This window comes from Mastacembelus armatus, chromosome 1, assembly GCF_900324485.2.
Source record: "Mastacembelus armatus chromosome 1, fMasArm1.2, whole genome shotgun sequence".
Classification (NCBI taxonomy): domain Eukaryota; kingdom Metazoa; phylum Chordata; class Actinopteri; order Synbranchiformes; family Mastacembelidae; genus Mastacembelus; species Mastacembelus armatus.
In genome coordinates, this window is record NC_046633.1 from 1,670,319 (window position 1) to 1,697,997 (window position 27,679).

General features: G+C 41.7%; 1 protein-coding gene across 1 annotated transcript in view; it reads left to right on the forward strand.

Moving 5' to 3' along the window:
• The window catches only part of cacna1ab (calcium channel, voltage-dependent, P/Q type, alpha 1A subunit, b), a 99,401-nt gene that overhangs the window by 12,098 nt on the left and 59,624 nt on the right, over nucleotides 1–27,679 (forward strand). The window contains exons 2-3 of the mRNA XM_026302958.1: nucleotides 12,869–12,974; nucleotides 13,614–13,753. Coding sequence (XP_026158743.1) covers nucleotides 12,869–12,974; nucleotides 13,614–13,753 — 246 coding nt within the window. The remainder of the gene's footprint in view (nucleotides 1–12,868; nucleotides 12,975–13,613; nucleotides 13,754–27,679) is intronic.

Below are 27,679 nucleotides of genomic sequence, written 5' to 3' on the forward strand. Positions count from 1 at the left end.
AGATCACCCCTTCGCCACATTTACAAGAACAAAACAGTGCTTGTGTAAGAAACAAGAGAAATGTGGATTAGAAGAATCTTTACCAATTGGCACAGTTGCAACGAGTTTAGGAAATCCAAAAAAAAATGATGTTTTCATGTCACAGAAATCTTTAGCCCCAAGACAGCTGACCGGCATGAGCAACAAGAAGTGCAGACAGAAAATCTGACTCGTTACAGTGAGAGGAAGACCTCACCTTCTGTTAATATGGCAATATGAAAAAGTGGAAGAAAACCACGGCTGATTTTGACCATGGTGGTCCAGAGTGGGAAGCGTATGTGTGTGTGAGAGAGAACTCTGCATGTAAAAAAAAACAAAACACCAAGAGGGTACGTATTAGGACATGGTGGAAAAAGAGACTGAGAGGAGAGAACATAATTATAATTACAGTGTTTAATCCTCTGGACACACACACTCACACACACACACACTCATATACACGTACTGGGTGAGCTGTTAATTAACTATTCAGCGACAGGGGACTCTGGCATTGGGCTAATTATTTGAACCACACATCCCTGTACTCGTCTCTTTGTCTCTAACGCTTCCAGACAGGTAGACAGGTATTCCTCGCTTTGAGCTCACCTGGTAATTGAAAGGTTTTGCGTGGAGATGAACACGCTCTGAAATCCCCAGAAGTCTAAATCATCAGGGACAGTGAAGGAGCTAAAGTTAGGCTTCTTTTCTGCTGCAGTCTTATCCACAGTGTAATACGGATTTAGCGTTAAAGGAGGACAAGGAGGCAGAATAAGCGGCTGTCGCCTCCTTATTAAAGGTTTTTAAGGCTCCATGACTTTATCTCACAATTCAGCTCAGTTTTAACATGGTCAAATCCTCAGAGGGATTTTGTTTGCAGAGGGGGTTTACAAAAAAAAACACAACATGAAGCCACAGTAGAGCAGAATGAGTAACGTAACCTGGGCCAATTACACGCAGACAGCTGAACATGTTATGTACTGTAAGTACTGCAGGAACCTGTAAAAGCAGTAGATTTTGTTAAGGTAGCAGAAATGAAAGAACGTTATTATGAACATTAGACAACGCAGTAGACAACAGAATGATTCTTCCAAAACAACCACCTTCCTTTTACTGGTACAGTTTTAAAAGGGTCTATTTTATTACAACACATTAAATATTAGTTGAAAATCCGAGACTTAAATGATGAATTATAAGAAAATACTGCACATTAATCAAGTGTCAATTAACCGTTTCACTGTACCTTATGACCATTTTGCTGGATTGCGTATCTTTTGAGGTTGCAGGGTCTTCAGTAAGGTTCAGTGGCTTTTTAAATCAACAATGCAGAAGACCTGTCAATGTTACACTGCAGATTTTATTCATACCACGTCTTTCCTGACCCCAGTTGCACGAATCCAGTTTGTTCAGTTCTGTTTTATTTGACTCAACCTATTTGTTCTCTTGGTTATATATTTTTGCATGACTGTGTCACTTGGCCTGTTAACACTCGTCCTCATTAGTGTGGGATTTAATCAAGTGTTTTGAATGTTCTGTGACTGTATAAATGCGGCTTAAGTGGCATTTCCACTCCTGAATGGATTTCTAAGTAATTAAAAAACATTTGTACAACCATTTGTTTGATGCTAAATATTAGATGTAGAGCAATGACAATTTCAGCCTAGTAAACATCCAATATCTGTCTTGCATCAGTGCATGTGAATAATTGTCTGTGGGTGAGTTTTTCACACATCTGATTGTGACTGCGCATAAATGTGTCTGTGTAGGTGTGCGTATGCATATGTGTGTGTGTGTGTGTGTGCGTATGCATATATGTGTGTGTGTGTGTGTGTGTGTGTGTGCTGGTGGAAGCAGCAGTCAGGTGTATGCAGTCTGTTTCTAAATCAGATCTGTGTGATTCACTGGGTTGATGAGTCACCACAGCAGCACGAGCACAACCAGCCTTGTCTTCCAATACACCCCCAACCCACACACACACACACACACACACACACACACACGCACACACACACATATTTAGTAACTCCATGTGTTTGTGTCCAACTGTACATGTATGTGATATTGTAGTGTGTTCATACATAAGCCTGTTCATACATACAGGCATCTTATGTTTCTCTCTTCGTGTGAGTGTGCGTTTGTGTGTGTGTGTGTGTGTGTGTGTACTAAATAATGGGATAATGCTCCATTCTGCAGATGCGATTTGGTGACTAATGTAGAAGTTGCTGATGTCATGTGTTTGCTTCTCTTCACTGCTGAACTCCTCATTTCCTGGACATTCATCATTTATCAGCCAATCACCTTACACACACACACACACACACATGCACACACATGCACATGAATACACTCATTATCTAGCTCAAAGATGCAGGCAGCGTAATATACAGGATATAACCTATTGACATTACATGACAAGTTGCTTTTATTTAAGGAGATGTGAGAAATGAGCAAGAGACAGATGCACACAGGAAAGAAAGCGAGGGATGAAGATAGAAGTGGGATAGATGTGTGATTCAAGCTTGCAGAGTACAAGAAAGTGGGTGAGAAGGTGTGAAATCAAACTAGTCACAGTAGTAGTAGAATTACTAATAACATGCACCCATGGATAACTCAGACTAATGAGAGAAACTGGATCACACTGATCAGAATATTGGAATATTATACATATGGAGTTGGATTGAACTTGGATGTTGTTAAAATGCTTCAAGGCAGAATTGCTCTGGAGAAATAAATGTGAGTGAAGTGAATGTGAGTGACTTTGTTTACATGGACTCCTATACTCCAACTGAGACATCCTGGGCGAGACACTCACCCAACTGAAAAATCATATTGACATATTGGCTGATTCTGCAAAATATTATCTTCACTCTAGTCGAGATTATGTTGAGAAAGCTTGTTGATGTGATGCTTCAGGATTCACTTGCATCAGATAAATACCAATGTTGCGTGAAGACACTTCCTGCTTATAAAACTCTGGACTAAAGATTTATTGTTGTGCCATACATCATAAGCTTCAAATAAGAGCCATAGACAAACTTAAGGAAGTGGAGTCCACACATTGTTGTAGCCAAATATATCATTTCAACAAACCCAACCCTAGAGCTCACACCAGTCTTTAATCAGTCTGGGCTGCTTGTATATGTGGTCTCCAGATGCTCTGTGCGACGGTCGGAGTCAGCAGTCCCATTTTCAGCTGGACCCATAGACTAATGACTTGAACTGAACCACTTACTGTACAACAAGTAACCACTGTTTCATGGCGTCATGACTTCAGAATTTGCTTAGTGTATACTGTTCTTTTGGACTCATCAGACAGTTCATCCCTGTGATACTGCCCTACTGTTGACCAGTGTGTTTTTGTGTCCCTGATTTGGGGTTTTCATGCACAGTTTGTTGTAAACCAGCACAGAAGCCTGTGCATCATCATCATCATCTGTGTGTGAGCATGTGTTGAGCAAGTGATGGGGAGCAGGGGATGTTTTAGAGATTTGTGGCTAAGGTGAACTTGCTGTGTGTGTGTGTGTGTGTGAGTGAGTCAGAGAGAAGACAGACTAGTCTAGGTGATCAGTTCTCTTGACAGTTTTACGGCTGCTGACCTAGCAGGACACTGGGATGTTAGTTAGCCCAGCTCTTCCCACATTAGACTGTGTGTGTGTGTGTGTGTGTGTGTGTGTGTGTGTGTGTGTGTGTATCCATGTATGTGCATGTGCACGTGTGTGTGTGTGCTCATTCCTGTAGACTGCAGATCCACTGATATTTCATAGACTCTTGACTTTGCCTGTACGTCTGAATGTCTTCCTATGAGTGTTTGCCTCTATGCAGTGTTTTTATAAGTTATTATGTTAATTTGCTCACAAGCTGAATTTTCTCTTGAATCTTATTTAAGCCACAAAAAGGTTCCATAGTTGAAGGGATGAACACATATTTCTTTATCCTAACCTATCTAATTATTTTGAGCAGAGGCTATTCACTGGTAAACTTCACCTTTTGGTGGTTAGAAAAAAGCTTAAGAGGCTTATTAAGGTATATTAGGAGAAACTGGTTGAAGATCAGGCACAAAGACAGGCTTTGCTACCTGCAGTGGCCTGACCTGAATAAAGCCAGAATACACTTACATCCTCCAGCTGAATGCCTACTCTGTGTAAGCACCATGACTTATCATACCATTGTAGCTCCGCTGTGATTCTACGCTCAGCTGCAGCCATTCTTCACTAAATCAATCACACTGAAAAACAAATATGCGCATGCAGCAGTTGTAGTTACACAGGTTGTGCAAATCATCATATGAATCATCTACAGATGTACATAGCATGTACGTTTCTATCAAAAACACATTGATTCAAATTGCTGAGGTCTGGTTGAAGCAAGCTTAAATATCATCTGATAGGATTACTGTGAAATTTCATTATGGGGATGGAGGAAAAAATTCTTACAAAATTCCCCAGTTACACAGACAAAAGATATTTTAAGACTCAACCTTGTATGACTCGTGCTGACCAATGTGCTGCAGGTGAAACTTGCTTAGGTCTTTTAATAGAAGGAGTTTTCCATTGAAACTGTGTGATAGCACATTGGGTTTGTTGACAGGATATCACGATTTCAAGCAAGACGGTTTGATTATCGACTCACTAGTGCGCCAGCACATTATCACTGAATAGCTCCTTCAAAAATACAGACTGTTCAGATCCAAGCCCGTAGTCAGCTGATCTGACAGGACCATGACACTAATTATAGCTCCAGCTCAAATAATTCTTGCTTGTGCAATTATATTAAACTGAGGAGAGACATGTGGGGATGCAACTATTCCACTTTGTCTCTCCTATATGAATTTTAATATGCAAACTTGGCATATTGGGCTTAGCCAAGTATCGAACAATGATTTTGCTAATAAATTGCTAAGTTTCCTCCTGGCGAAGCTGAGCTGCTTTGATGAGATCACAGTGTGGCCCAGGTGGTCTGCTATGGAACGTGGAGAAGCTTATTTATCATACGGGTCACTGAGGAGAATTAGACTTTGTTACTGAAATGTTTCTTCCACGACAAGGAAACATCCAGTGTGTATATATCAGAGACATCTTTTCTGTTTTCATTTCACTAGAAATAGAGACATGTACACCAACATTTTGGTGCAAACTGTAAAGTTGTGGAAAATTTTACAGAGACATAGAGTCAGTGTTCAGTCTGCAGCTGTCATACCTGGCCTGCTCTATACCCGACCTGTTTCATAAGTTGAGTACTGGTGCCTGGACTGATCCACTGTATTTCATCAGTGCATCACCAGCAGCGACTCTATGAAGGCAGATATTTTCTGGTCCATCGGTTCTTCCTGCTGAAAGATCTGCCCCTGCCATTGAGGCAGTCCACTTGTTATTGTCATGTTGGAAGTCTAGCTGGTGGCTCACTGAGCAGGCACCAGGCTCTCTCTCTCTCTCACACACACACACACACACACACACATATGCATATATGCACACACACTGCAGCTGCTTCAGTGGAGCAAAAATGGAAATGGTACATGTAGCTGTGTGTCTGCTGACAGTAACCTACTTTTATGGAGCCCACTCACTCAGAATGATAAAAATACTGCAGTTCTCCCTCCTCCTCCTCCTCCTTCTCCTCTCTGTCCATCTTTACTTTCCACTCATCTCAGCATCCCTCCACTTCTCTATCACTGCCCCATCACTCCCTCTTTATATCCCTACATCGCCTTCTTGTCAGCATCTTCCTGCATCTCTCCATCTTTCCATCCTTCTCATAGTTACCTTCATCCTTCCTTTCCTTTTTCCATTCTTCCTTGTTTCCTTTTGTCCCCTCATTTCATTCTCCACTTTTTAACTTTCATTGTTCTGTTTGCTTTTTTGTTTCCTCTTTTCTCCCCTTTTCTCTGTTTTCTTCCTTCCTTCATTCCCTTTATCCTTTTTTTTTCTCCTTCCTTATTTTCTCCTCTCTTTATTCTCCTCACTATTCCTCTCACTTCCTCCCATCCTGGTGAGGAGATGCTGATACTGTAGCTGTCGGCCTGAATGAGCTTGGTCTGCGTGATGGAGTGAGAGAGAGAAAGACAGAAAACAAGCCATGTTTCAAGACAGAAACACTGGGAGGGAAAAGAACAGTAGAGCTGTATCTTCCGGCACAAGTGGTTCAGATTAAGAGGAAAGCAAAAGAGGCCTTAACTAAAAAAAAATATATATATATAGGGAGGGAAGATTAAGAGAGGAAGATGATGGAGAGATGTGATGCCTTTGGCTGGGTGAGAGAAACGGGTAGAAATGAAAGCTGCTGGAGATATTTTAAATGAAGGCTTGGGATAAAAGTGTAGGGGCTTTTAGAAATTAAGATTTTATTGGAGTCGAGATCTGATCTGAATTTCAGAAGATCTGAATTTTAAATAATGACAGGACTGTTAACGTAAATAAATCACTCCCATAGCTGAAAGGAAGTTTCCACTGCTGTGATGTTCTACAGTGTCAATCAGTGTAATTAGTAAAACGTATATAAAGGTTAATCCGTGATTTTTCAAAAGAAAACAAAGAGATAGAATAAATCTTATTTCATTAGTGTCTGTCTCTGATTATAGTGGTTGTATGTTTGTTATTTCTGGTGGTTGTGGCTTCTTACTCTTCACTGCTTAAGCCAATATTCAATAGTCTTGCTTTCTGCAGTTTGTTCTATAACCAGATTCTCCTGTTGTTCAATTCGATGTTGTAAATGGAAACCACTGCTGGTGGTCTGACGGTAACCAGTGAGTTTTTTATTGCATGTTGATTTAATTGGGAATCCTTAGATGTCCCAGATTAGAGGGCAAAAACAAAACAGGTAGACTGAACCTGGACTAAACTGAACCCTTTTCTCCTCTGCAGCCACTAAATTTACGAGCCACCTGATTTAATAATTCAGAAGACGACTGGATTGTTGAAAGAGAACAGGACTCCAGATGATGACTGACCTCCAAAAGAAGCTGCTTGAGCAGAGTTACTTGTCAGAGTTAACAGCTGTTTTAGTCACATGTTCATATTCCTTCTGTGATTTTGGACTAAACTCTGAATTTCTCTGCTGCACAAATGACCCAAATAATTACAGTCAAATCTAATCAAGTGTAAATCCTTGTAGAAAGTGAATGGACGTAAAATGAACAGAGGCAGCGAATGACTCAGAACAACGTCGGTGTTCTCTACACGATTAAGGTAAAATTTCAATAAACCCCTTTGTGACATTTTATCATTTTTTACGTGGACCATTTTAACCAGAAGCTCAGCTGAAACCCTGATCAGAGCTGGTTCAGCAGAACTATAATACATGAGTGTGTGTGTGGATGTGTGTGTACATAGCTGTCACATCCTCGAGATGAGACTCTTTCCTTGAATTGCATCATGGACAATGCTGCAAACTGTGTGTGTGTGTGTGTGTGTGTGTGTGTGTGTATTCATTTCTTTGTGTACTTATGCTTATGTCTGTAGCTTCCATTCAGTTTGTAAATGGTGGATACAATGGTTTGGCCCAGCCCAGAAAGAAAGGAGGGAGTGATGGATGGCTGTGTGTGTACACAGAGGATGCAAATCTATGTGGTTCTCATTACCAGAAGGCAAAGTGGCACGACAGATACTGTGGGGAAAAAAACAAGCTTCTTCCACAAATCAGAAAGAGCTGGGGTCAGGGGAAAGAGAGCGAGAGACAGAGAGGGATGCACTCTTTTATCTTTTACATGTCTATATATAGCTGTTCGCAGGATGGGAGAGAGAGGAGGGAACGTGAAGGTAGAGGAAGACAGGATGGAGAGCAGTCAAGATGGCTGAAAAAGAGAGAAGAAAAAAGATGTAGAGGTAAAAGGTCTGAACATGCAGGAGATGGAAGCAGCTGAGCCTGTCTGCAGCCAGAGAGGAGGAAGAGGCAGATGGAAAGATTAACAGGAGAGGCAGAGAGAGGAAGGAAAGGTGAAGATGAAACACTGAGCTGCTGCTGAAGCTGCAGGTCACAGCATAAAAATATAAAACTAAAATGAATAAAATAAATGAGGCACAGTTCAAGCAGAGCACAGAAGTTGTGCTTGCATTGGTTGAGCACAATCAATGGCACATTCACAGCTGTGTGGCAGCCTAACTTAACGCAGGCGTCCAGGACGGGCTTTATAACCCGACACTGTCCATCTGCTGCTTGCTGCTGCAGCTCCCCTCATCTGCTTCTGTGGTATTTTCTTAGATTTGTATGAATGTTTCCTAAAAGAAGGACTTGATCTGGTGAAGCTTTAAAATCACTGAAATATACCAGTAGAATATATCTGGTTGTTCATTTTGGACCAGTACTAACCAAGATCCTCCCTAAACGAGATCTGATCCAAAAGGGGTCCAACACAGGTCTGATTAGAAGCTGACAGACCCTGTCAAGGATCTTTTGTCTTCTATATTCATGGTGTCTCCCACGTTTAGGTTCTTATTTTCACATTTTCCTCAGGCTGAAATCTTTGACAATATTTCTGCAGTGACCTTTGTGAATCTGTAGTATCTGAAGCCACAGATGACAGTGGTCAGGTAGGGTGTTGGAAACTAGTGACCACACCCAGGGGTGCTGTGTTAGCAGTAGCACACGAGGTGTGGCACTGCACAAGCAGAACAATGAGACTGGAGCTGCTTTGCCTTCTCACAGTGACCACTAATTTCCATTCTGCATTCAGGCTCAGTTGCTGTTTCCTGATATTTCTCACCTCTGCATGTTTGTGAGGGTGGATGGAGGGAGAGCGAGCGGGTACATGCGTCACTCCCATAAAGGAAGTGACTCTTGCTGAGTCGAGTGCTGCACAGTTTCATTTATTTGATAAGGCTTCATTTGGTGTGATTTAAAATCTCCCCCTCATCAGCCTCGGCTCCCCTAAAGCACAGCCTCAGCTCCACACCAAAATGCCTCATCAGCTGAAAACACACATACAAACACACTTGGGTGAACACACACACATCCTCTCTGTGTGTGTGTATGTATATATATATATATATATATATATATGTGTGTGTGTGTGTGTGTGTGTGTAGACACAGACAAACTGGTTCACGAGGACATTTTTCACAGGGTGACTTTAATAAGTGGGGGTGGTTTTGGGGAGGTTTGTAGTTGTGAGTAGTTGTGGATTTTTAACAGTTAGATAGTTGGTTGTCTTCATTGAGGAAATTCTTCACCACACTGGCTGCAGAGTTAAGATGAGAGCACTAGGGGGTTCGTAGCACATCGTTACTAAAGGTGTAGGGCAGTTTTGTGCAGCTGCTGGGGGTAGATATGTATAAATGGTATGTGCCGACTTCACTTTTTCACATGGTATCTCACGTCTCAGTCATAGGGGCCTGCAGTGATGTAGAAACAGCTGATGGACATTAGTTTAATTATTTATATTGTTTATTATTTCTTAAACTGATGTTTTTAGCTGTTTTTGCAGTGTTTGGTGTATCTGAATACACCGAAGGCTGATGCTGAATCTCAGTGGAGTGCTTCCTGAAAATTGCTCAAAATATTCATTATATCATATTTAACATATTCGTTAGTGAAGCTGGGATCAATGAGTTTCTGGCGTTTTTCTTTTAAAATGAATTGAGGTCTCTACTGTTCAGCACAATTTGTAAGTTGTCTTTTTCCATTGTGTTTCAACTTGAAGGTTAATGTGAACTGCGTGGTATCACTGTAGGACTATTTAATTGCGTGTGTGTGGTAGGCTCAGTTTTGGTTGCATGTGGATTATGTCATTTTATAACAAAGCAGTCAAAGTACCTATGTAAAAGTATAGTTGGTGAAAATGTTTATTTGTATGCTCCAGTTTACTCAGTTTCCTCTCGTCACGTGAACAAAAGGTCACTGCAGAATATATATGATCAGTTTTCATTAGCAAAATTAACACTGATCACGTCGGAGCCTGAAGGGTCAGCTCACCAAAAGTACGTACTCCTCAGGGTACGAGGCCATTTTGAAATTCTGCCTGAAAATGGAGCGTGTGCACAAATGCCCAACATTGCCCTCCCTGTAATACGTTAATACACTTGCTGGCAGAATCATCGGTGTGTGTGTGTGTGTGTGTGTGTGTGTGTGTGTGTATACACAATAATAGGCAACGGAGCAACAATATTTTGCTGATGTAGGTGTTCCCTTTCTCCCTGTGTGTGTGTGTGTGTGTGTGTGTGTGTGTGTGTGTGTATTGAACCATTACCTGTTCATATGAACGTATTGTATTGTTTTGTAAAGTCTGCTTGTGTTTGTGTGTTTGTGCTTGTGTTTGTTCGTTCTGTTTGCATACATGGTTTTGTTCGTCTGTCTGCATGTGTTCAATTGTGGCCACCTGCAGTGTGAGGGCGAGATAAAGAGCAAAAGTAGGAGGAGAGACTCTCTGTGTGCGTGTGTGTGTGTGTGTGTGTGTGTGTGTGTGTGTGTGTGTGTGTGTGTGTGTGTGAGAGGTCAGTGTATTTGGCAGGGCAGGGGTTGTTTCTGGCCATCAGAAAGCCATTTTAATTAAAGAGAAAGGAGCACACACACGTTTTTGCAGCTCATCAGTAATATTATTGCCAAAAGAATTTTTTTCCCTCATTGCTTCCAGTTTACCTAATCTTTTTCTTTATCACAGAGGAGTCAGGTACAATGAGCAATGTTTTGAGAGAGAGCGAGAGAGAGAGAGAGAGAGAGGGTGAGGGGATAAGAGGAGGATAAAACCTATGTGAGGTCAGAGAGAGATGGAAGGAGGAAAAAGATGGGGATAAAACAAGAAAGAATGAAAATGAGAGGAGAAAAAAAAAGGAAAATCAATAAAAATAAAGAAAAGTACGAGTAGACTAAACATAAATGCAAAGAGAGGAAAACCGGAAAGACATAGAGGGGAAATGGAGAGAACAGGCTCGACAGATATAGAGAGAGACTGCAGAGACGTGAAGAAATGGTAGGAACCGAGAGAGAGAGGCACACACACATACACAGAGGGAGTGTTACCTCCTGCTTTCAGCAGGTTGTTAGGCCAGCAGAGTGTGTGTCTGCTGAATAATAGATGGTGTAGCAGGCTATCATATAGTCAGCTCTCTCTCTCTCTCACACACACACACACACACACACACACTGTGGGCTGCGTAAGGCTAGTGTAAATTGATTTGCGTCAAAATCCTGCAAGTTGGTCATACTGTACCATAATAACTTACAGCGAGGGGACAGAAAAACAAACATGGGGAGCAGTGAAATGTGGGATTAAATTAAAAGTGAATAAATTACTTTTTAAAAAAAAATAACACAACAGTGTATTTGTCGTTTAAAATAAAAAGAAATTACATTTCTAATAAATCTCTTAAATGTTAAAACATGATTTTTTTAATAGTATGTGGAGGAGAACTCTGCTCTGGGCTGAACAAAGCTGGCAGATGTTTCTCATACAGGAGACTAAGGAGTCAACATCTGCACAGTTTTTACTGGTGTCATGGTGGATTCTTATAAGTATAAGACTCAAATGAGTGAAAGTCTAATCCAAGACACCACGTATCTGTACTCCAGAAAGTCAAGAGTATGCCTCTTTAATGACGTGACATGTGAGATTTGTTCATTCAAAGTTGTTGATTCTGTTTTTGTTTCCATTTTCATTTGATTCATAAATCAATTTTAAAAAATGCATATTTAGCTAATTTTAACCATAATAGTTGGTTTTTTTGCTTTCAACTCTTGCAGAAGTGAAGCCTAGCAGCACTTAAGTTTCATAGTGTTACGTCTGCAGCCCTGGTCAGAATCAAATAAAGCTTCAGTATCAATAAAATGAGAAATCACTTGAGTTTTTTTTTTTTTTGAGAGATTCATCCACAGATTTCCTCCAATTCGTGAACATGTTATGTTTGTGTTCGTCTCCACCAGTGCATCTTCCCAAAGTGTGTGTGTGTGTGTGTGTGTGCCAATGCCAGGCACCATGTGCAGTCTAGTTCAGCAGCGTCTTGTTAGTGTGTACTCCTCAGACCGACCTGTCTGATCCTCTCACATCAAGCAGCGCACACACACACACACACACACACACACACACACACACACACACACACACACAGAGGCCGTCCTCCGGCTATAGTGTCAATGTCAACGTTGCATCTGGTAAACACGACAATAGACACGTACTCCACCACAAACACACACACACACAGACTAACAGGATAATGACTGGCCAATTAGGCACAGGCCTGATCTGTCTGGATGCATCCAGTCATCTTAGCCCCTCCAGCAGCCATTACTCAGGCATGGACACACACACAAACACACTTGACTGGATGGAGCACTGTGAAATGCTGGCTGCTCCACCAGGTGACCTCTGTGAGTCAGGCTGTGTGAGTCTGGAGGAATTTTAATGTACGGCTGTGATAAACCGACAATTTTCAGTTTAGGTTTAGTAATGTCAGTCATTGCTGCTCATCTGTTTGCTTCTGCTTTTCTACAGAGTGCACAAATCAAACATGTGTGGAATGTGCACCAAGCTTTCCTCAATCACTTTTGATTACTTGATGTGTTTCAGTCTGAAAATTTCAATATTGGAAGCTTTTTAAAAAAAAAACATGATTATGCAGTTTTTACTTTTATTAGACAGTTTGACATTAGAGACCACAGGAAATAGAAGAAATCACAGGCACACAGTGCTGGACAGTCAGGACGTGTTAATGCAAGGAAGCTTTGAAATACACTGTGAAGAAGAATTTCATTTGCAGTGGCTTTTTCATGCAGCGTGAATCGCTAATGCATGTATATGAGGTGTGTGTGTGTGTGTGTGTGTGTGTGTGTGTGTGTGTGTGTGTGTGTGTGTGTGCGTGCGTGCGTGCGTGTGTGTGTGTGTGTGTGTGCTACTTGCTTGTGGTGTTTGCCTTAACTCCAGCTGTACTCCGTTTGAATGGATGATCCTCACCACCATTATCGCAAACTGCATCGTCCTGGCTCTGGAACAGCATCTTCCTGATGGTGATAAGACGCCTCTGTCTGAACGACTGGTAACACACACACACACACATACACACACACACACACACACACACACACAGCGTACAACATAAACACACACGTGCATAAATAGTAATCTTCCTTTTGTAAAAAAGATTAACTTAATTTTAATTCTTGTACATAGAGAGAGCTTAGTGAGCCAAAGTCAAATTCCCTGTTTGTGTGCACAAACTTATAATAAATAAACTGATTCTGATAGACAGGTATACACTCAGAGTACACTATCATCTTCTCATATTGGCTGAAATTATTTTACAAATGCTGCAAATTTTAAATCATATTCTAAACATTTTGGTAATTTTGCAAATAATCATTTTTTCAGGCTCAAACCTCAAAAAAAAGACGCACTGAGGTTGGGACAAGACATTTTGGCACAGTTTTAAATGTTTTCTGAGTTTATCCTACAAATGTCACTTTATGATACTTTTATTTATAGTAAATAGTTTATATATTCATTTTTATCATAAAAGTAAGAAGCAGTCCTTTGGTAGAAATAAGCACAAATATTCCACTAAAACTGCTCAACACTGACTCTTCTTCTTACCTCTGTCTCTCTCTAGTCCTGCTCTGCTCCTTACTCTCATTTTCATCCATTCTCCTGTTTCCTCCACTTCCTCTCACCCATGCAGGAGGAGACGGAGCCCTACTTCATAGCCATCTTCTGTTTTGAGTCTGGGATAAAGATCCTGGCTCTGGGTTTTGCGTTACATAAGGGCTCCTACCTGAGGAATGGCTGGAATGTCATGGACTTTGTGGTTGTGCTCACTGGGTAAGTCCACGACGTTTCTTATCAACTTACAACTCATTTTTCTTTGTATAGGTTTGTCTTAATGTTTTGATTCATATTAAGTTTATGTTTTATTTTCATGTCCGTGTTTTTACTTTACTGTGCAAACGGGGCCTTCGTGTACCATCCACTGCATAGATAAAGGTGTAGGATGCGTTTCCATGGTTACCAGTGCACTCAAACAATCACACAGCTTTGCACAACTTGAAGTGAACTTTCCTTTTGTTCTGTTTGTGTGTAACATTCGCTTTTTTATGCAAACGTCCACAGTTAAAAACGTCAAACAGCAAAGTGGAAACATGACCAAAATGTTTAACTTTATCCGCCAAGTTTTTCTTTATCCTTTAGCCTGATGCACAGATTTTTTACTTTGTCTGAATATGTATTATCACACTCTTGTGTGTTTTCAAGTTTAAAATGGCTGACAAACATGTCTTGTTTCATTTAATGTGTTCTGGACAGAAACGAGCTGGAAGTCAAAACAGTTCCATTTAAAACATGTTTTGTCCAGTGAGAGTGTGTGTGTGTGTGTGTGTGTGTGTGTGTGTGCGTGTGTGCATACAGGCAGGTGGTGAGAGCTGTGCTGTAACTGTGTGTGAGTTTGTTGTGTGATCTAAATATGGCTGCCTGAGCGAGCGAGAGGGGGATGGGTGGAGATGGTAACAAGATATAGTGTTTGTCAAGAGGGAGACAGTTGAATTCAGACACACAAGAGTCTGTTCAATGAATCCAGTTCAGTTCACTGTGTTTTTTTATTAGTAATGATGTGGATCACAATATCACAAAAGCATAAACGCAGGTTTCCATGTTTATAGTTCATCCTTACTGTGTGTGTTATACTGTAGTAGCATGACTTCCTCTCTTTCCTGGTCCTCAACACACACACACACACACACACACACACACGCACAGCAGAGGTCTGGTTTGACAAGGTGTTCGCGTGTGATCAGGGCCACTCCTCCTCAGTTGCTATCCTCCTTTAATGAACACACACACACACACACACACACACACACACTTAGAGGCTGGATCAGAGCAGCACTGCAGGGAGCAGCAACCAGGGCAAAGTGAAATGTCACTTCTCCGAGAGACAGGGGAGCAGGTTTGTTGTTATGGCAATAGCTGAGAGGGTGGTAGCAGTTTCCTCCATCCCCCTCACTCTCTTTCACTCAGTCTTTCTTTGGTTTATTTCAAATGTACTTTAATAGAATGATCAGATTATAACAGCAGCTGTGACACTACAGGAAATTGTAGTATTAATCGTAGAGCAGAAGTGTTGGGGGGCCATGTAGAACATTCTGCATGGAAAAAGTCTATAATTTTACCCTTCAGGATTAACAAAGTTCATCTCATTTTACAGTATGTTGAGGATGAGGTTGGGTTAGTCTTGATCTCGGAAAAAAAATAAAATAAAATCTTACCTTCAGCTTTCACAGGCATCAGAAAACTCCCAGAGAAACCGAAGAAGGCAGCCATGAACATGAAGGGATAGTTTTTGTGAAAACACTATGTTTCAGGGGCCTAAACACTGTGAAGTTTTTTCCCCAGTCTGTAAACTGTAAGTAACTTTCATGGGAATAAGTGTGGTTTCATCTTGGAACATCCGATCCTTTCCAGTTTCCCACATCAATTAAATAAATGAAGGTCCAAATAGCAAATAAAAGGCAGAGAAAAGCCCTGAGGGTAGCTGAAATTACCTCTACTATCATGGCTCACATGATACATTTACACATATTGTATGTTTCCACACTCACTGCTCTGCTGCTTGGTGAGTGCTACTCTTTATTTGTATTTTCTTTTTATCAGAAATGCTTATTTAAATAGTAATTATTCTCCGACGGCTGCTGTTCAGCTACTGTCACTGAAGAATGGGCACCAAAAAGATGTGAGTCATCTGCTATGACCTTCACAGTCAAAAGGTTTGAACCCAACTCAACACCTATGGGCGGTTATGGAGCAGCGGAGGAATGGTGGTCGGTCCACTGGGAGGAACGAGACCTGTAGGACAAAGAGATAAATACACAGGATAAAGACAGAGGGAGCTCTCATAGCAGTGGAGCCAGAGCAGCAGTGTAGTAGAACTGTAGTACTGCAGCTACATCACAGAGGGAGGAGAAGGGAGGAGGAGGTGGAGGAAGAGGACACGTGACAATGTCTCTTCGTTCCCCAGGGCTCGGGATAACAGGACAGTGAGAGAGAGAGAGAGAGAGAGAGAGAGAGAAGGAGAACAAGATGGATTTGTCAGTTAAAGAAGGCGTGAGAGGGATGGAGAGCAGAGAGGAGGTACAGTTAGAGGAGGAAAACCACACACACAGGAAGCAGGGTTGAATGTGGTGGGAGAGACAGGGCGATGGGTGGAGATGAGAGTGATGTATGGAGAATAAGAGAGAGAGGGAGAGGGAGAGGTTTGGAAAAAGGATGGGAGGAAGGACAGAAGGGAAAGATGGAGATGGAAGAAAGGGGGAGGGGGAGAGGGAAATGAGAAAGCAAATGCAGAGAGGAGCAGACTCAGAGAGGAATGAGTGTGTGTGTGTGTGTGTGTGTGTGTGTGTGTGTGTGTGTGTGTGTGTGTGTGTGTGTGTGTGTAAATGCTGCAGTAACCTGCTTTTCCCTGCTCCCTATGATCAATCACTCAGCACAGCCTACATAACACACACTCTGCTGTTATCTTGTGGTGCATACACACATACAGACACACACAAAACGTCTTTCCGTATTTAGACACTGTAAATGTATGCACATATTATTATGCATGGATTACTTGGCCAGTCCTAACAAATTTAAAGTCTTTGTTTGCCGTATATGCTTAGAGAACACATGTTCTTTGGGGGTTAAGACCTTTTTTGGAAAACATTGTCCAGAGAGTTGTTGGAGGGTTAAGACCTGGTTTATGCTTGTACAGTATCACCTATGTTATATTCAGTACAACAACGTACTGCTCTAATAACTTTATCGATTGTCTTTTGTGGAGATTTGTAAAATTGGGATACTTTGAAATCTAACAACATTCACAAGTGCTTGGTTGGAGCTTTCATGTACAGTCACACATGCACAGCAAATGGCTTGTTTTTGTAGTGTGTTATAGTAGAAATATATCATGACACTCTCTGACCAGAGTATCATCAAACTCTGTGTGATTATTCCTGGGGTACGGGGTCATCTCAGCCCACCATGGCTGTTATAAGACATCTGGCTGTGGTTTTCAAAGATGGCACCCATCCATTCAATTAAACTTACTCACCGAGTGCACACTGCAAATACTTTTTTCTCTTTATAGTTTGGTGAGTGGGGGCTGACTGAGCATACACACATACGACAGTAATTTATTTTTTAGGCTTTGAGAAACTTGAACAAACGTCAACTCTTCATGGTTTAAAGGAATATGAGCAATAGCTGAGTTTGTGTGTTGATGGGACGTCGGTGAGAAAAATGTTTTTTGTTGTTGCATGATGGTGCTTGGTCACAACTCTTGGACAAAGGCTGACTCTGCTGTACGATGACCAAATCCACATGACTGGTCAAATTAACTTTTAAAAAACACACAGTATCTGTATTTCTAAATAGCAGATAGGCAGTGAATACTTATGGTTTTCTGAACCCTGAAACCCGAACACTGCACAGTGGATCCTAGTTTGATGTTAGTTTGAGTTTCAGTGTTAATAGTGTCAGTCTCTCTCACTTTTTCTCCCCTCTCTAGGTTTCTGGGAGAGAGTGTCGTGACTGAAAAGGCTTCTGCCGCTGTGTTGTGGTCTAAACGTGTGTGTGTCTGTGTCTGCATGTAGTATGTGTGTGTGTGTGTGTGTGTGTGTGTTTGATGAAGACAAGAATTAATCAGAGGAGAATGGAAAGGAGGAGGAGAGGGGGCACAGGCACATGCACAGAGTGACTAGTGTATTTAGTATTCAGGGATGACAGTCCATTGATTTTCAGTGCTGTGCTGTGACGTCACACACTAATCTAATCATTCACAGTAGAGTCTGGGCCAGTCAGTCAATGAGAGGACACCATAGACGTCCCTACAACTCTCCTAATGGATGTTCAAAGAGACAGGGCTCAGAAATAGACCTCTCTCAATCTACACATACAAAGTATTTTCATACTGGATACTTTTATGCACTGAATCTTTCCCAGCACGAGTGGTTCTGTCGTACTCTGGTTGTTGTTTTTTAAAGGAAATAATAACTGATACGATATGGTGAAGGTGACTGACGTCCAACAAATCACACAGGTGCATCTGAACTGCAGGACTAGTTTTATTGTAGACCTGTTTTTGGCTCACCTGTGCATTTTCACCTGCATTATGGGGAAAGAGATAACAAAGTTAATGTTAGAGGGAATCATGTTTATGGCATCGAGAACGTTTGGTTAAATAAATCCCTGCACATAGTGTGTAAAAAAACACCTTAAGTTGGAGACAGTCGCAGTTTTATCTAGATGGTTAGAAGTCTTTGGATTTTAGAAATACTTTCAATATAGTCTTGTTAAAAAAACTTCTGGGGTCATCAGGGATTTACTGCTGTGAAAAATGCTTAGCTCAGTTGTCATAATGCTGGTATACCATTATCACAACACGTAGCTAAGTATGTGCACTTTAACCAGTATATTGAGAATATAATCAAATATATAATAAAACCCAATGTCAGACCTAACCCAGCTACTGAATATTTACAGACTATGCATGTTTTTGAGTGGATTAAAGTTATTTAACAATATGCCAAAACAGTCCTGCTGGATGAAGGTGGTTGCTGCCAGTTTAACCATAATTTAGTTCATCTATATTCATAAGATTGAACTAGCCATTTTTTTTGTCTCTGGAACAAACTGTTCAGGTGAGGCATGGAGTCTCAAGAGGCTTAGAAAAGCGGTTCATCACATTTTAAGGGAAAGGTGACATACTGAGTCATTGGTGTATTCAGATAGTAAATGACATCAGATCTCTACAGAGGGGAAAGCAGGAACCTCTGACTCATCGCTGGTACGATACACATGACGCATTAAATGGAACAAGTGTCCATAAAGATTTTTATCCAGCTGTGTGGTCACAGGCCTTCTGGGCTAAAAACAGGCTGGGAAGCACGTGACTGTGAATGAAAAAAGTATTTTTGTGAATCAGGTCACTTTTCAACACAGACCCAAAATGTAATCAAGCATTAAGAACTGGTGCACCCAGGTGTTAGAGTAACAACAGAAAATACTACATGAACGCAGAAGAAATGAAGGCAGCATGAAAGGAAGAATGAGGATGCAGACAAAAGTACCTGTCTGAAAACAATCCCTTTGCCATTTCTTCCATTATCATTAGAGCACTGCGCTCTTCTGGACTGAGATCTCTGATGTTGTTCCTGGGATCTGTTGGAGCCACTCTCCCAGTTTGGGGGTCACGGCCCCGAGGGTGCCGATTACCACGGGGACCACTGTTGCCTTCACCTTCCACATCTTTTCTAGCTCTTCTTTAAGCCCTTGGTATTTCTCCAGCTTCTCGTGTTCCTTCTTTCTGATGTTGCTGTCACTTGGGATCGCTACATCTACCACTACGGCTTTCTTCTGCTGTTTGTCCACCACTACTATGTCCGGTTGGTTAGCCATCACCAGTTTGTCGGTCTGTATCTGGAAGTCCCACAGGATCTTAGCTCGGTCATTCTCCCTCACCTTTGGAGGCGTGTCCCATTTTGACCTTTGACCTCCAGCCCATACTCAACACAGATGTTCCTGTACACTGAGCCGGCCACTTGGTTATGGCGTTCCATGTACGCCCTGCCTGCTAGCATCTTACAACCTGCTGTTATGTGCTGGATTTGTCTCAGGGGCATCTTTGCACAGCCTGCACCTGGGGTCCTGCCTGGTGCGGTAGACCCCCCCTCTGTCGATCTTGTGCTCAGGGCCTGTTCTTGTGCTGCTATGATCAGTGCCTCTGTGCTGGCTTTCAGTCCAGCTTTTTCCAGCCACCGGTAGGACTTTTTGATATCAGCCACTTCTTGTATCTGTCGGTGGTACATGCCGTGCAGGGGTTTGTCCTGCCATCACGGTTCTTGCTCCTCTTCCTCTGCATCGGGCTTCTGTTGCCTGAGATATTCACTAAGTATTCCATCGCTTGGGGCCATCTTCCTGATGTACTCATGGATCTTGGCTGTTTCATCTTGGATGGTGGCTCTGACACTCACCAGTCCCCGGCCTCCTTCCTTCCTCTTAGCGTACAGTCTCAGGATGCTGGATTTGGGGTGAAGTCCTCCATGCATTGTGAAGAGCTTCCTTGTCTTGACATCAGTGGCTTCTATGTCCTCTTTTGGCCAGCTTATTATGCCAGCTGGGTATCTGATGACCGGCAGGGCGTAGGTGTTGATGGCTTGGACCTTGTTCTTCCCATTTAGCTGACTTCTTAGGACTTGCCTTACTCTCTGTAGGTATTTGGCTGAGGCTGCTTTCCTTGCGGCTTCTTCTTGGTTCCCATTTGCCTGTGGGATTCCAAGGTACTTGTAGCTCCCCTCAACATCCGCTATGCTGCCTTCTGGGAGTTCAACTCCTTCAGTCCTGACAACCTTCCCTCTCTTTGTTATCATTCGACCACACTTGTCCAGTCCAAGTGACATTCCAATGTCGTTGCTGTATATCCTGGTGGTGTGGATCAGAGTCGATGTCTCGCTCAGTCCTGGCATACAGCTTCTATATATAGATATATATATATATCTATCTATATATAGATAGATAGATATATATATATATATATATACACACACACACAATATTATGTTGATTGTTTGAAGGACTTGTGTGAAAGGTGTTTAAGTTAGAAACATGGGGAACAGCACAGGTTTGCTGCTGTTATTATTAGTGATTATTGCTTGGGCATTTATTTAGAAAGGTGGTTTAACTGTTTGGCACCACCTTAAACATATTATACATTATATGGTTGACAGAAACCTAGCAAATAAAACACTCACACTCATTTATTTATTTCATGTCTAAACTTTGGGAAATTAAGTCTTACTTAGCTCGTTAGTAGCTTCGTGTGAATGTGTTTTTAACTTGTGTAACAGTTTGCAGTCTGTTAAATGTTGAATAATAGTTTCTGGGTTATCCTAAGGAGGTTAGGTTGCTGAGGTGTGTGTGTGTGTAGGTGTGTGTGTCGCTGTATTAAGTCTGTTAAAGAGTCTGAAGAGAAAACTTTGGACTGTCTGAATATCCCTTTACACAAATCACTCTGTTAAAACTTGCTTCAGTGTGTGCCGCTGTGCACACACCCACACATCCTTGTGAACAGAAAAAGATTCACAGACACAAACACACACCTACAGAAACACAGCGTGAGGGCAGGAGGGCAGTAAAGCTAGGCAGGTTCGTAATCGCACCCACAGTGTTTTCAAGCATCAGTTGTGCTGAAGTGTCCTTTAGCAAGACACTTCATCTCTGTGTTGCAGCTCTCCACCTGAATCTGACCTCTGATCTCACTGGCAAGGAAAAGAGAAACTGTAATAAAGTTTTCTCCTTCAGAGTGTCAGAGAGTTTTTAGGTGGCAGCCATACTGGAAATACTAAACAGCTGATTATGATGTCCAGAAAAATGTTCTTGTCTGTTTCCAGTAGAGAAGTGGTCATCTCACCACAGGCTTATCTCAGAGTGTAGTGTCAGGGTATCAGGTTAACCACCACTGATATCAAGTAAGTTGTGCTTTGTGTCCATCTGATGTGTATGAGTCCAATATTCATAAAATGTATGAGAAAACTATCTGGTTATTTAGAGCCTAGATGTTTGATTGTCTTCACCAGCTTCTTGCTAATTTTATGTGTCTGCTGTTTTGCTCTGCAGACATAGTGTATAATGGGGTTATCATAGCTTTACAGTTTAAACAGCTGCAGCTGGAAACACAGTTGATGAGAGCACTGAGATCGAACCGAACATAAAAACCAAAACAATGATCTAAAAGAGGCAGATAAACCTACACAGAGATGCTGAGTCGGATGATAATTCAGTGGGGATGTGTCCCAAACAAACCCCTAACACAGTGACTGTAATAATTTGATTCATTCAGAATGTAATCACAGTGATTGCTTGAAAAATATTATTTGACGGTCTATTTGTACGACAAAAATGAGACTAAAACTAAATTAAAAATAATCTTTGACAACTTTAACAACTGATAAAATTTTCTGTCCACAGAAATGGACAAATGGAGCAATTATTATCTTAATCAAAAGTTTTATTCAGTGACCTGCAGCATCTGTGGAATCACAAACTGTAGGGCCTGATCTACATAAAGTCTTTCCACTTCCCAAAATACCTTTTGTTCAGATGTTGTTGTCGTTGTTTTGGGGCCAAATTGATCCGCAGTGCAATAAGAATTAGACAAGAGGACACAGCGGAGACAAACTAGGAGAACGCAGCCACTATGCTAACATTTATGAGACAGTCACATCTGGATATTAATGGATTGTTACTTGCAGTTAAATCTTTTGTGCTTAAATGGATTGAGGGAGTTCCAGGGCTAATGCTGGCAATCAACCATCTCAGTCCTCTTCATTGTATTAATGTCATCTGACAAGTTTCACTTGTCGAGCACTTAGTATTTCAGTCAAAATGTGAGTGATCCACCTTCTGAATCTCTCTGGGCTCTGGAGAGCAGGGGGTCTGTGGTTATGAACAAACATTTGCAATAGACAAGAATAACATCTGTTACCATGATGGTGACAGCTGTAACTACAAGATGCTTAGAACAATATGATTTTTAGAAAGGCAGACTAAAATGTCTAAATGTAACTAAATTAAATACTAAAATGACCAACGTTTAGGTGCAGGTCACAAGTACGGACGTCAGGGCATTAACAGCAAACAACAACTGTAAAGCCTCAATCAAACAGAAACCCACATGCAGTACTACACATGGACATATTTAGCATGCATGCCAACGCACTGAGAGGAAAGACATGCACAAACAAGAGTGCAGAGTCCAGACGCCGTACCCTTGTGAGGTCCAGGAGTCATGCCGGCAGGAGACTTGGGGACAGGTGGGCCAATCAGCTGGCCCGGCAGACAGTGAGTGAACGAGAGACGTAATGAGGAAGGTGAGGTGAATGGAAAAACAGGAGGAAGATTATAGAGACAGGAAAGAGTGACGTGGGTAAACAGGAGGAGGAAACAGAGCTGTGTTGATATTATTAAAGGACAGAGGGACACACAGAGGGATGGAATAGCAATGACAGATCAATCAGAAAAGAAGTTTATCAAAGGTTACGGGTTTGAACATCAGCACTGGCTAGAAGCACAAAAAGAGTTCATGGCTTCAATAACAATTTCAGTGAAAAATAATAGTCACTGATCTCACCACAGTTTAAAGTTTGATGATTTTCACTTTTCTACATTAAAACCAGCCATCAAGGTGAATTTCTGCAAAAGACTTAAGCTTCAAAGTCTCCAGTGGCCAGCAGGGCATACAAACTGTCCAGGCTTTACCAAGGTTAATAAATGTTAATAAAACATATATGTGATGAAAGGACCGGCGGGTGGACAAGAGAGGGAGATAGAAACACAGCACACTGTCATTTGTTATCAGCCACCTTCATTTCTCCTCTTCCCCCCCAGCACTTGATCATACATGACGTGAAATTAGATGAGTAAAGGATGAAACAAGGAAGAAATAAGGAACTTCGGCTCATGGTGGAGGTAGAGAGAGTCCATCAGCTGAGCGTTAGCACTCTGCTGAGATCTGCAATAATGCAAGAGTGAGAAAATGAAGCGAGGGAAAGGGAGAGGAAGAAGGGATGAGGATGGAGACTGTGGTCAGAAAGAGAGTGCTACCACTCTGCCTCTGCCAATGAAAGCTTCAGTGACCATCCAGGAGATGGAAAGTGAACTGGAAAAAAAAAAGAGATGGATGAAATGAGGGATAAGAGATGTTTGGATGGAAAGAGAAAAGAAAACTGTCTTGGAAGCTTGAATGAGGTATGTCAGCTGGTGGAAAAGATTCCCAAAACCCTCCCTCACCTCCAACCCTTCCCCAGTTCTTTGGCCGACAGCCCCTCGGCTCCAAGCCGTCCCAGTAAGAGAAAGTCACTGGGGCATACTACCTTGGTGGTGGTGGTGGTTGGGGTGAGCTGCTCCATAACAGTTATAATGTTGTGCTTAATGTCCCGTATCTATTAGGAAAGAGAGAGAGAATCAGCCAGGGTGGGGCTTAGAGGGTTGAACTGCAACTGTTGTAATCTCCAGTCAGGCATAATTTACATTGTTTATTTGATTGTTAAATCACTTCTAAGACATTATCAATCCATAACATGCTTTGCTTTAATCTGACTGTAGGATGTGTGCACAATACTGCAAAGGAAGATTATCACAGCCATTTCTAATATATTCATTTTGATTTAACCTTCACTCTATTGGAAAGTCATTACTTTTCTAAGTAGCTGTCACTCAGAATAATCCAAAGAAAAAAGAGCAGCTGTAACAAAGGTACTGTAATCTTATTTGGACTACTTGGGATTTTGTCAAATCGTGGATCTGCTTAAGTTCTTACGAATCGAGTTTACTCCACCTGTCCTTACCTCTGGAATCTGAGAGAAAAACATGGTCTTCCATATGGTTTTGCCCAGGGGTCCCTCAATCTATGCTCCTCCTGTGTTTCTCTGCTCTGTATATGTTGGGAGAGGTTCCAGCAGCTCCTGACCCCAACGAAGCTTCAGCAGGTACAGAAAAATGAATGAGAAGCTGTCAGAGTAAAACATATTTTCATAGCAAATAAGGAAACTTACTATTTACGTGTTTTCAGTTCAACAGATGCTTGTGTTGCAGACTAAATACCTACAGCGAGGATGAAAACCACGATGCCAATTGTTTGTTTCTTACACTGCATTTGAACATATTGTTCAGATGAACTGTGCACTATGACACATTGGAACATTGTCCATCACGTGTGTTTTTAGGTGTGTGTGTGTGTGTGTGTGTGTACATGTGAGAGAGAGAGAGAGAGAGAGAGAGAGATAAAGGGATGAGGCCTCAGTGGGAGACACTAAGGGGACAGGAGCTCACACTGTGATGACACATGGCACTCCCACACTCTTTCTACACTATATACACATGAAGCACGTGCGCATGCACACACACACATACATCACACACAGCTTATGCACAAGTGAGTGGCTGGAACTGGTACCAGTCTCTTGCACGTTGTGAGTGTGTGTTTGTACTATTTTTTGCCCAACAGCGATAGTGTCCATTACACTCAGCTCACTCATAAATGCACACATGGTCTCTGACATGTGAGCTTATGTATGGGCCTATGACATTATACAATATGTGATATCAATTTCATTGTGAGTGCATTTTGGACAATATACTCTGTGCACATTGTTCACAATGAGCCTGATTTCATCAATGCAAACTACTCACTTCCTATGAAACAGCAGCTCTAAATTAGTGGCTTAGTTGTTTACAAATAAATAACCACTTAACCATGTACACATGTATAAAAACACAATAGGTTCAGCTTTCAGCACACCACTGACAGCACAGAAAGTGGGTCATTCATAGTACCTGGGCTGAGCTGTATTTGTCATTGTCATGAGACTGTACTGTACTTTGTGTATGTGTGCGGAGTGATCACATGACTATATATTTGAGGTGTATATTTTTATGGGCTAAAAGGATGCACTTGTATTTTCTTGGTCAGTATGCATGGAAAGTTGTGTGTACTGTGTGCTTGCAGCAGGAGCTGCTGTTAGAACAGGGTGTGAGGAAGTAGGTAAAGATAGTGTGTTTGTGTAGGGGCGGGGGTATGTGGGCGGGGGATGCTGGGGCTTGAAAGGGGTAGAAAATCAATTGCTAGGAGACCCACTTCCCATCCTCCTTGCTGCAGCAATGCTGAGATTCCATCAATGAGCCGGAGCTGCGTTGCCCTAGCAACGCTTATGAATGAGAGCAGGTCGGTAACCGTGGAGACTCGGTAAAGAGCGGATTCGCCGGTTGTCATGGCAATGCCACAAATGGGGAGAGACCAAGCAAAATAAAGATGGTGAGTGAACTCCGACTTTATATTTAAGGACATCAATCATCGGATGTGCCAAACGTCAGTATTTTAGGTCTCAGGTCTGGTCATCCAGTTTCTTGGATCATCTGTCGGCATTTTGAAGTGAAATGCAGTTTACAAGTGACTTCCTGAATATCATCGTTGCAGTGGAAAGAAATTTTTAAATTTGAGGGAAATACTGTATAAAACCAAATCAGTGAGTATACCTTAATAACAAGTAATAAAAAGTTATGAATAAATAAATATTAGAAAAAGATTAGAATAGGGTTTGTGTATCAATTATAACTGTTGTTATAAGTGTTATGCATTATGATCTGTTAAACTGAACAACAGCTAACCTAAATAATTAGATATTATCATAGTGCTCCATGTTGATATTCATGCAACTTTTCATAATAATGGCCTTAATGAGGAAGCACCATTTAGCTTGTGATGGGAAACCCTTCAATTCCAACTTGAAGAAAGAGGAGCCAATACAGAAAAGTGAACGCACTTATATATTACAGTTTAAGTGTGTGTGTGTGTGTGTGTGTGTGTGTGTGTGTGTGTGTGCGTGTGCGTGTGCGTGTGTGTGTGTGTGTGTGTGTGTGCGTGCACTGTACAGGTTGATTGTTAGGTGTTTCTCAGCAGTGAGAGCTTCTGTCATCACTCTCCAAACACCTTCTCCTCTCAGGTGTCTCTCTCTCGCTCTCTCTCTCTCCCTCCCTGGGGTTTTCCCTCTCTGTCTCTCTCTCTTTCTCAGCAGTTGAATCACACACTTTTGACATGCAGGGCTATCACTCCCTTTCAATCTGCTCACTCTTTTTCTCAGTCCCTGTCTCTCCAGGGATGCAGCATCTCTCCCTTCCCAGTTTGTATTTGAGTCCAATAAGCTAAAGGCAGAGTGGACTATAACAAACAGTCTTGATTTCTGCCAATGATGAATCATTACTTTAATTTCTCCCTGCAGAAAACATGACAGCTGTCTTTCACAGCAGACACCTGTTTTAGATCATGACTGGATACTGAGCACCAACAAATACTTATGCAAAGGTATGCAGAACCTCATCAAATAGAAATACACCAGAGACTCCAACAGCCCATAGAAAGAACCTGCAGAACACAGTAACAAATCTTTATTCACTGTGAGAAACTGTGTGAGTCCAACTTGTGAAAATATTGTCCTGGTGCATTCGTACATAACAAGTAACTATAGTCAAGTAAAGAAAATGACAGCAACCAGTCTTCTCTTTACTTCTAAAGCTAAACATGCCTCCACCATAAGATCCTAACTTCAGTCTAAGCTTCTTTATGGGGTTTTCAAGGCCTTGTTTAGGAGAGACACATTTATCCAGCTCCACCAATATATTTATTGCATGTAACAATATTAATTTTCTTCCCTTGAGTTACCACTATATCAATAGAGCCTGATAATTTTTTTTGTGCATTAGAAAATGCAATGAAAAAACGATGGTGCTCAAACAAAAGTGATAATAAATAATTTTCTCAGCCTCGTTCTTTTTCACTAACCATCCTTTCCTCCCCTGCCATTCTCCTCACTTCTTCCTTACCTCTTCCTCTTTCACATTCTTGTTCTTCTTTCACTGTTTCCATCTCTACTAACACACCACCCCCTCCATCCCTGCCTCTATCCCCATCCAAACTGGCAGCACAGTAGCTACTCCCTCTACTGGCCACCTCAGTGCACTGTGGGCCAGTTAAGCTGTTGCCAGGGGTGACTGCATCCTGCAGGTTAGGGTTGTCTGGCAGAAGCGAATAGTTGCTGTCTCGCACGGATGAATATTGAAGCTTTGCGTGCGCCCTCAGATGAGCTATACGGGGAAAAAAGAAGCAGTGAATTGAGACAAAAATAAACAGAGAGCGAAAGCTGGTAGAGAATGGATGACAGATAAAAC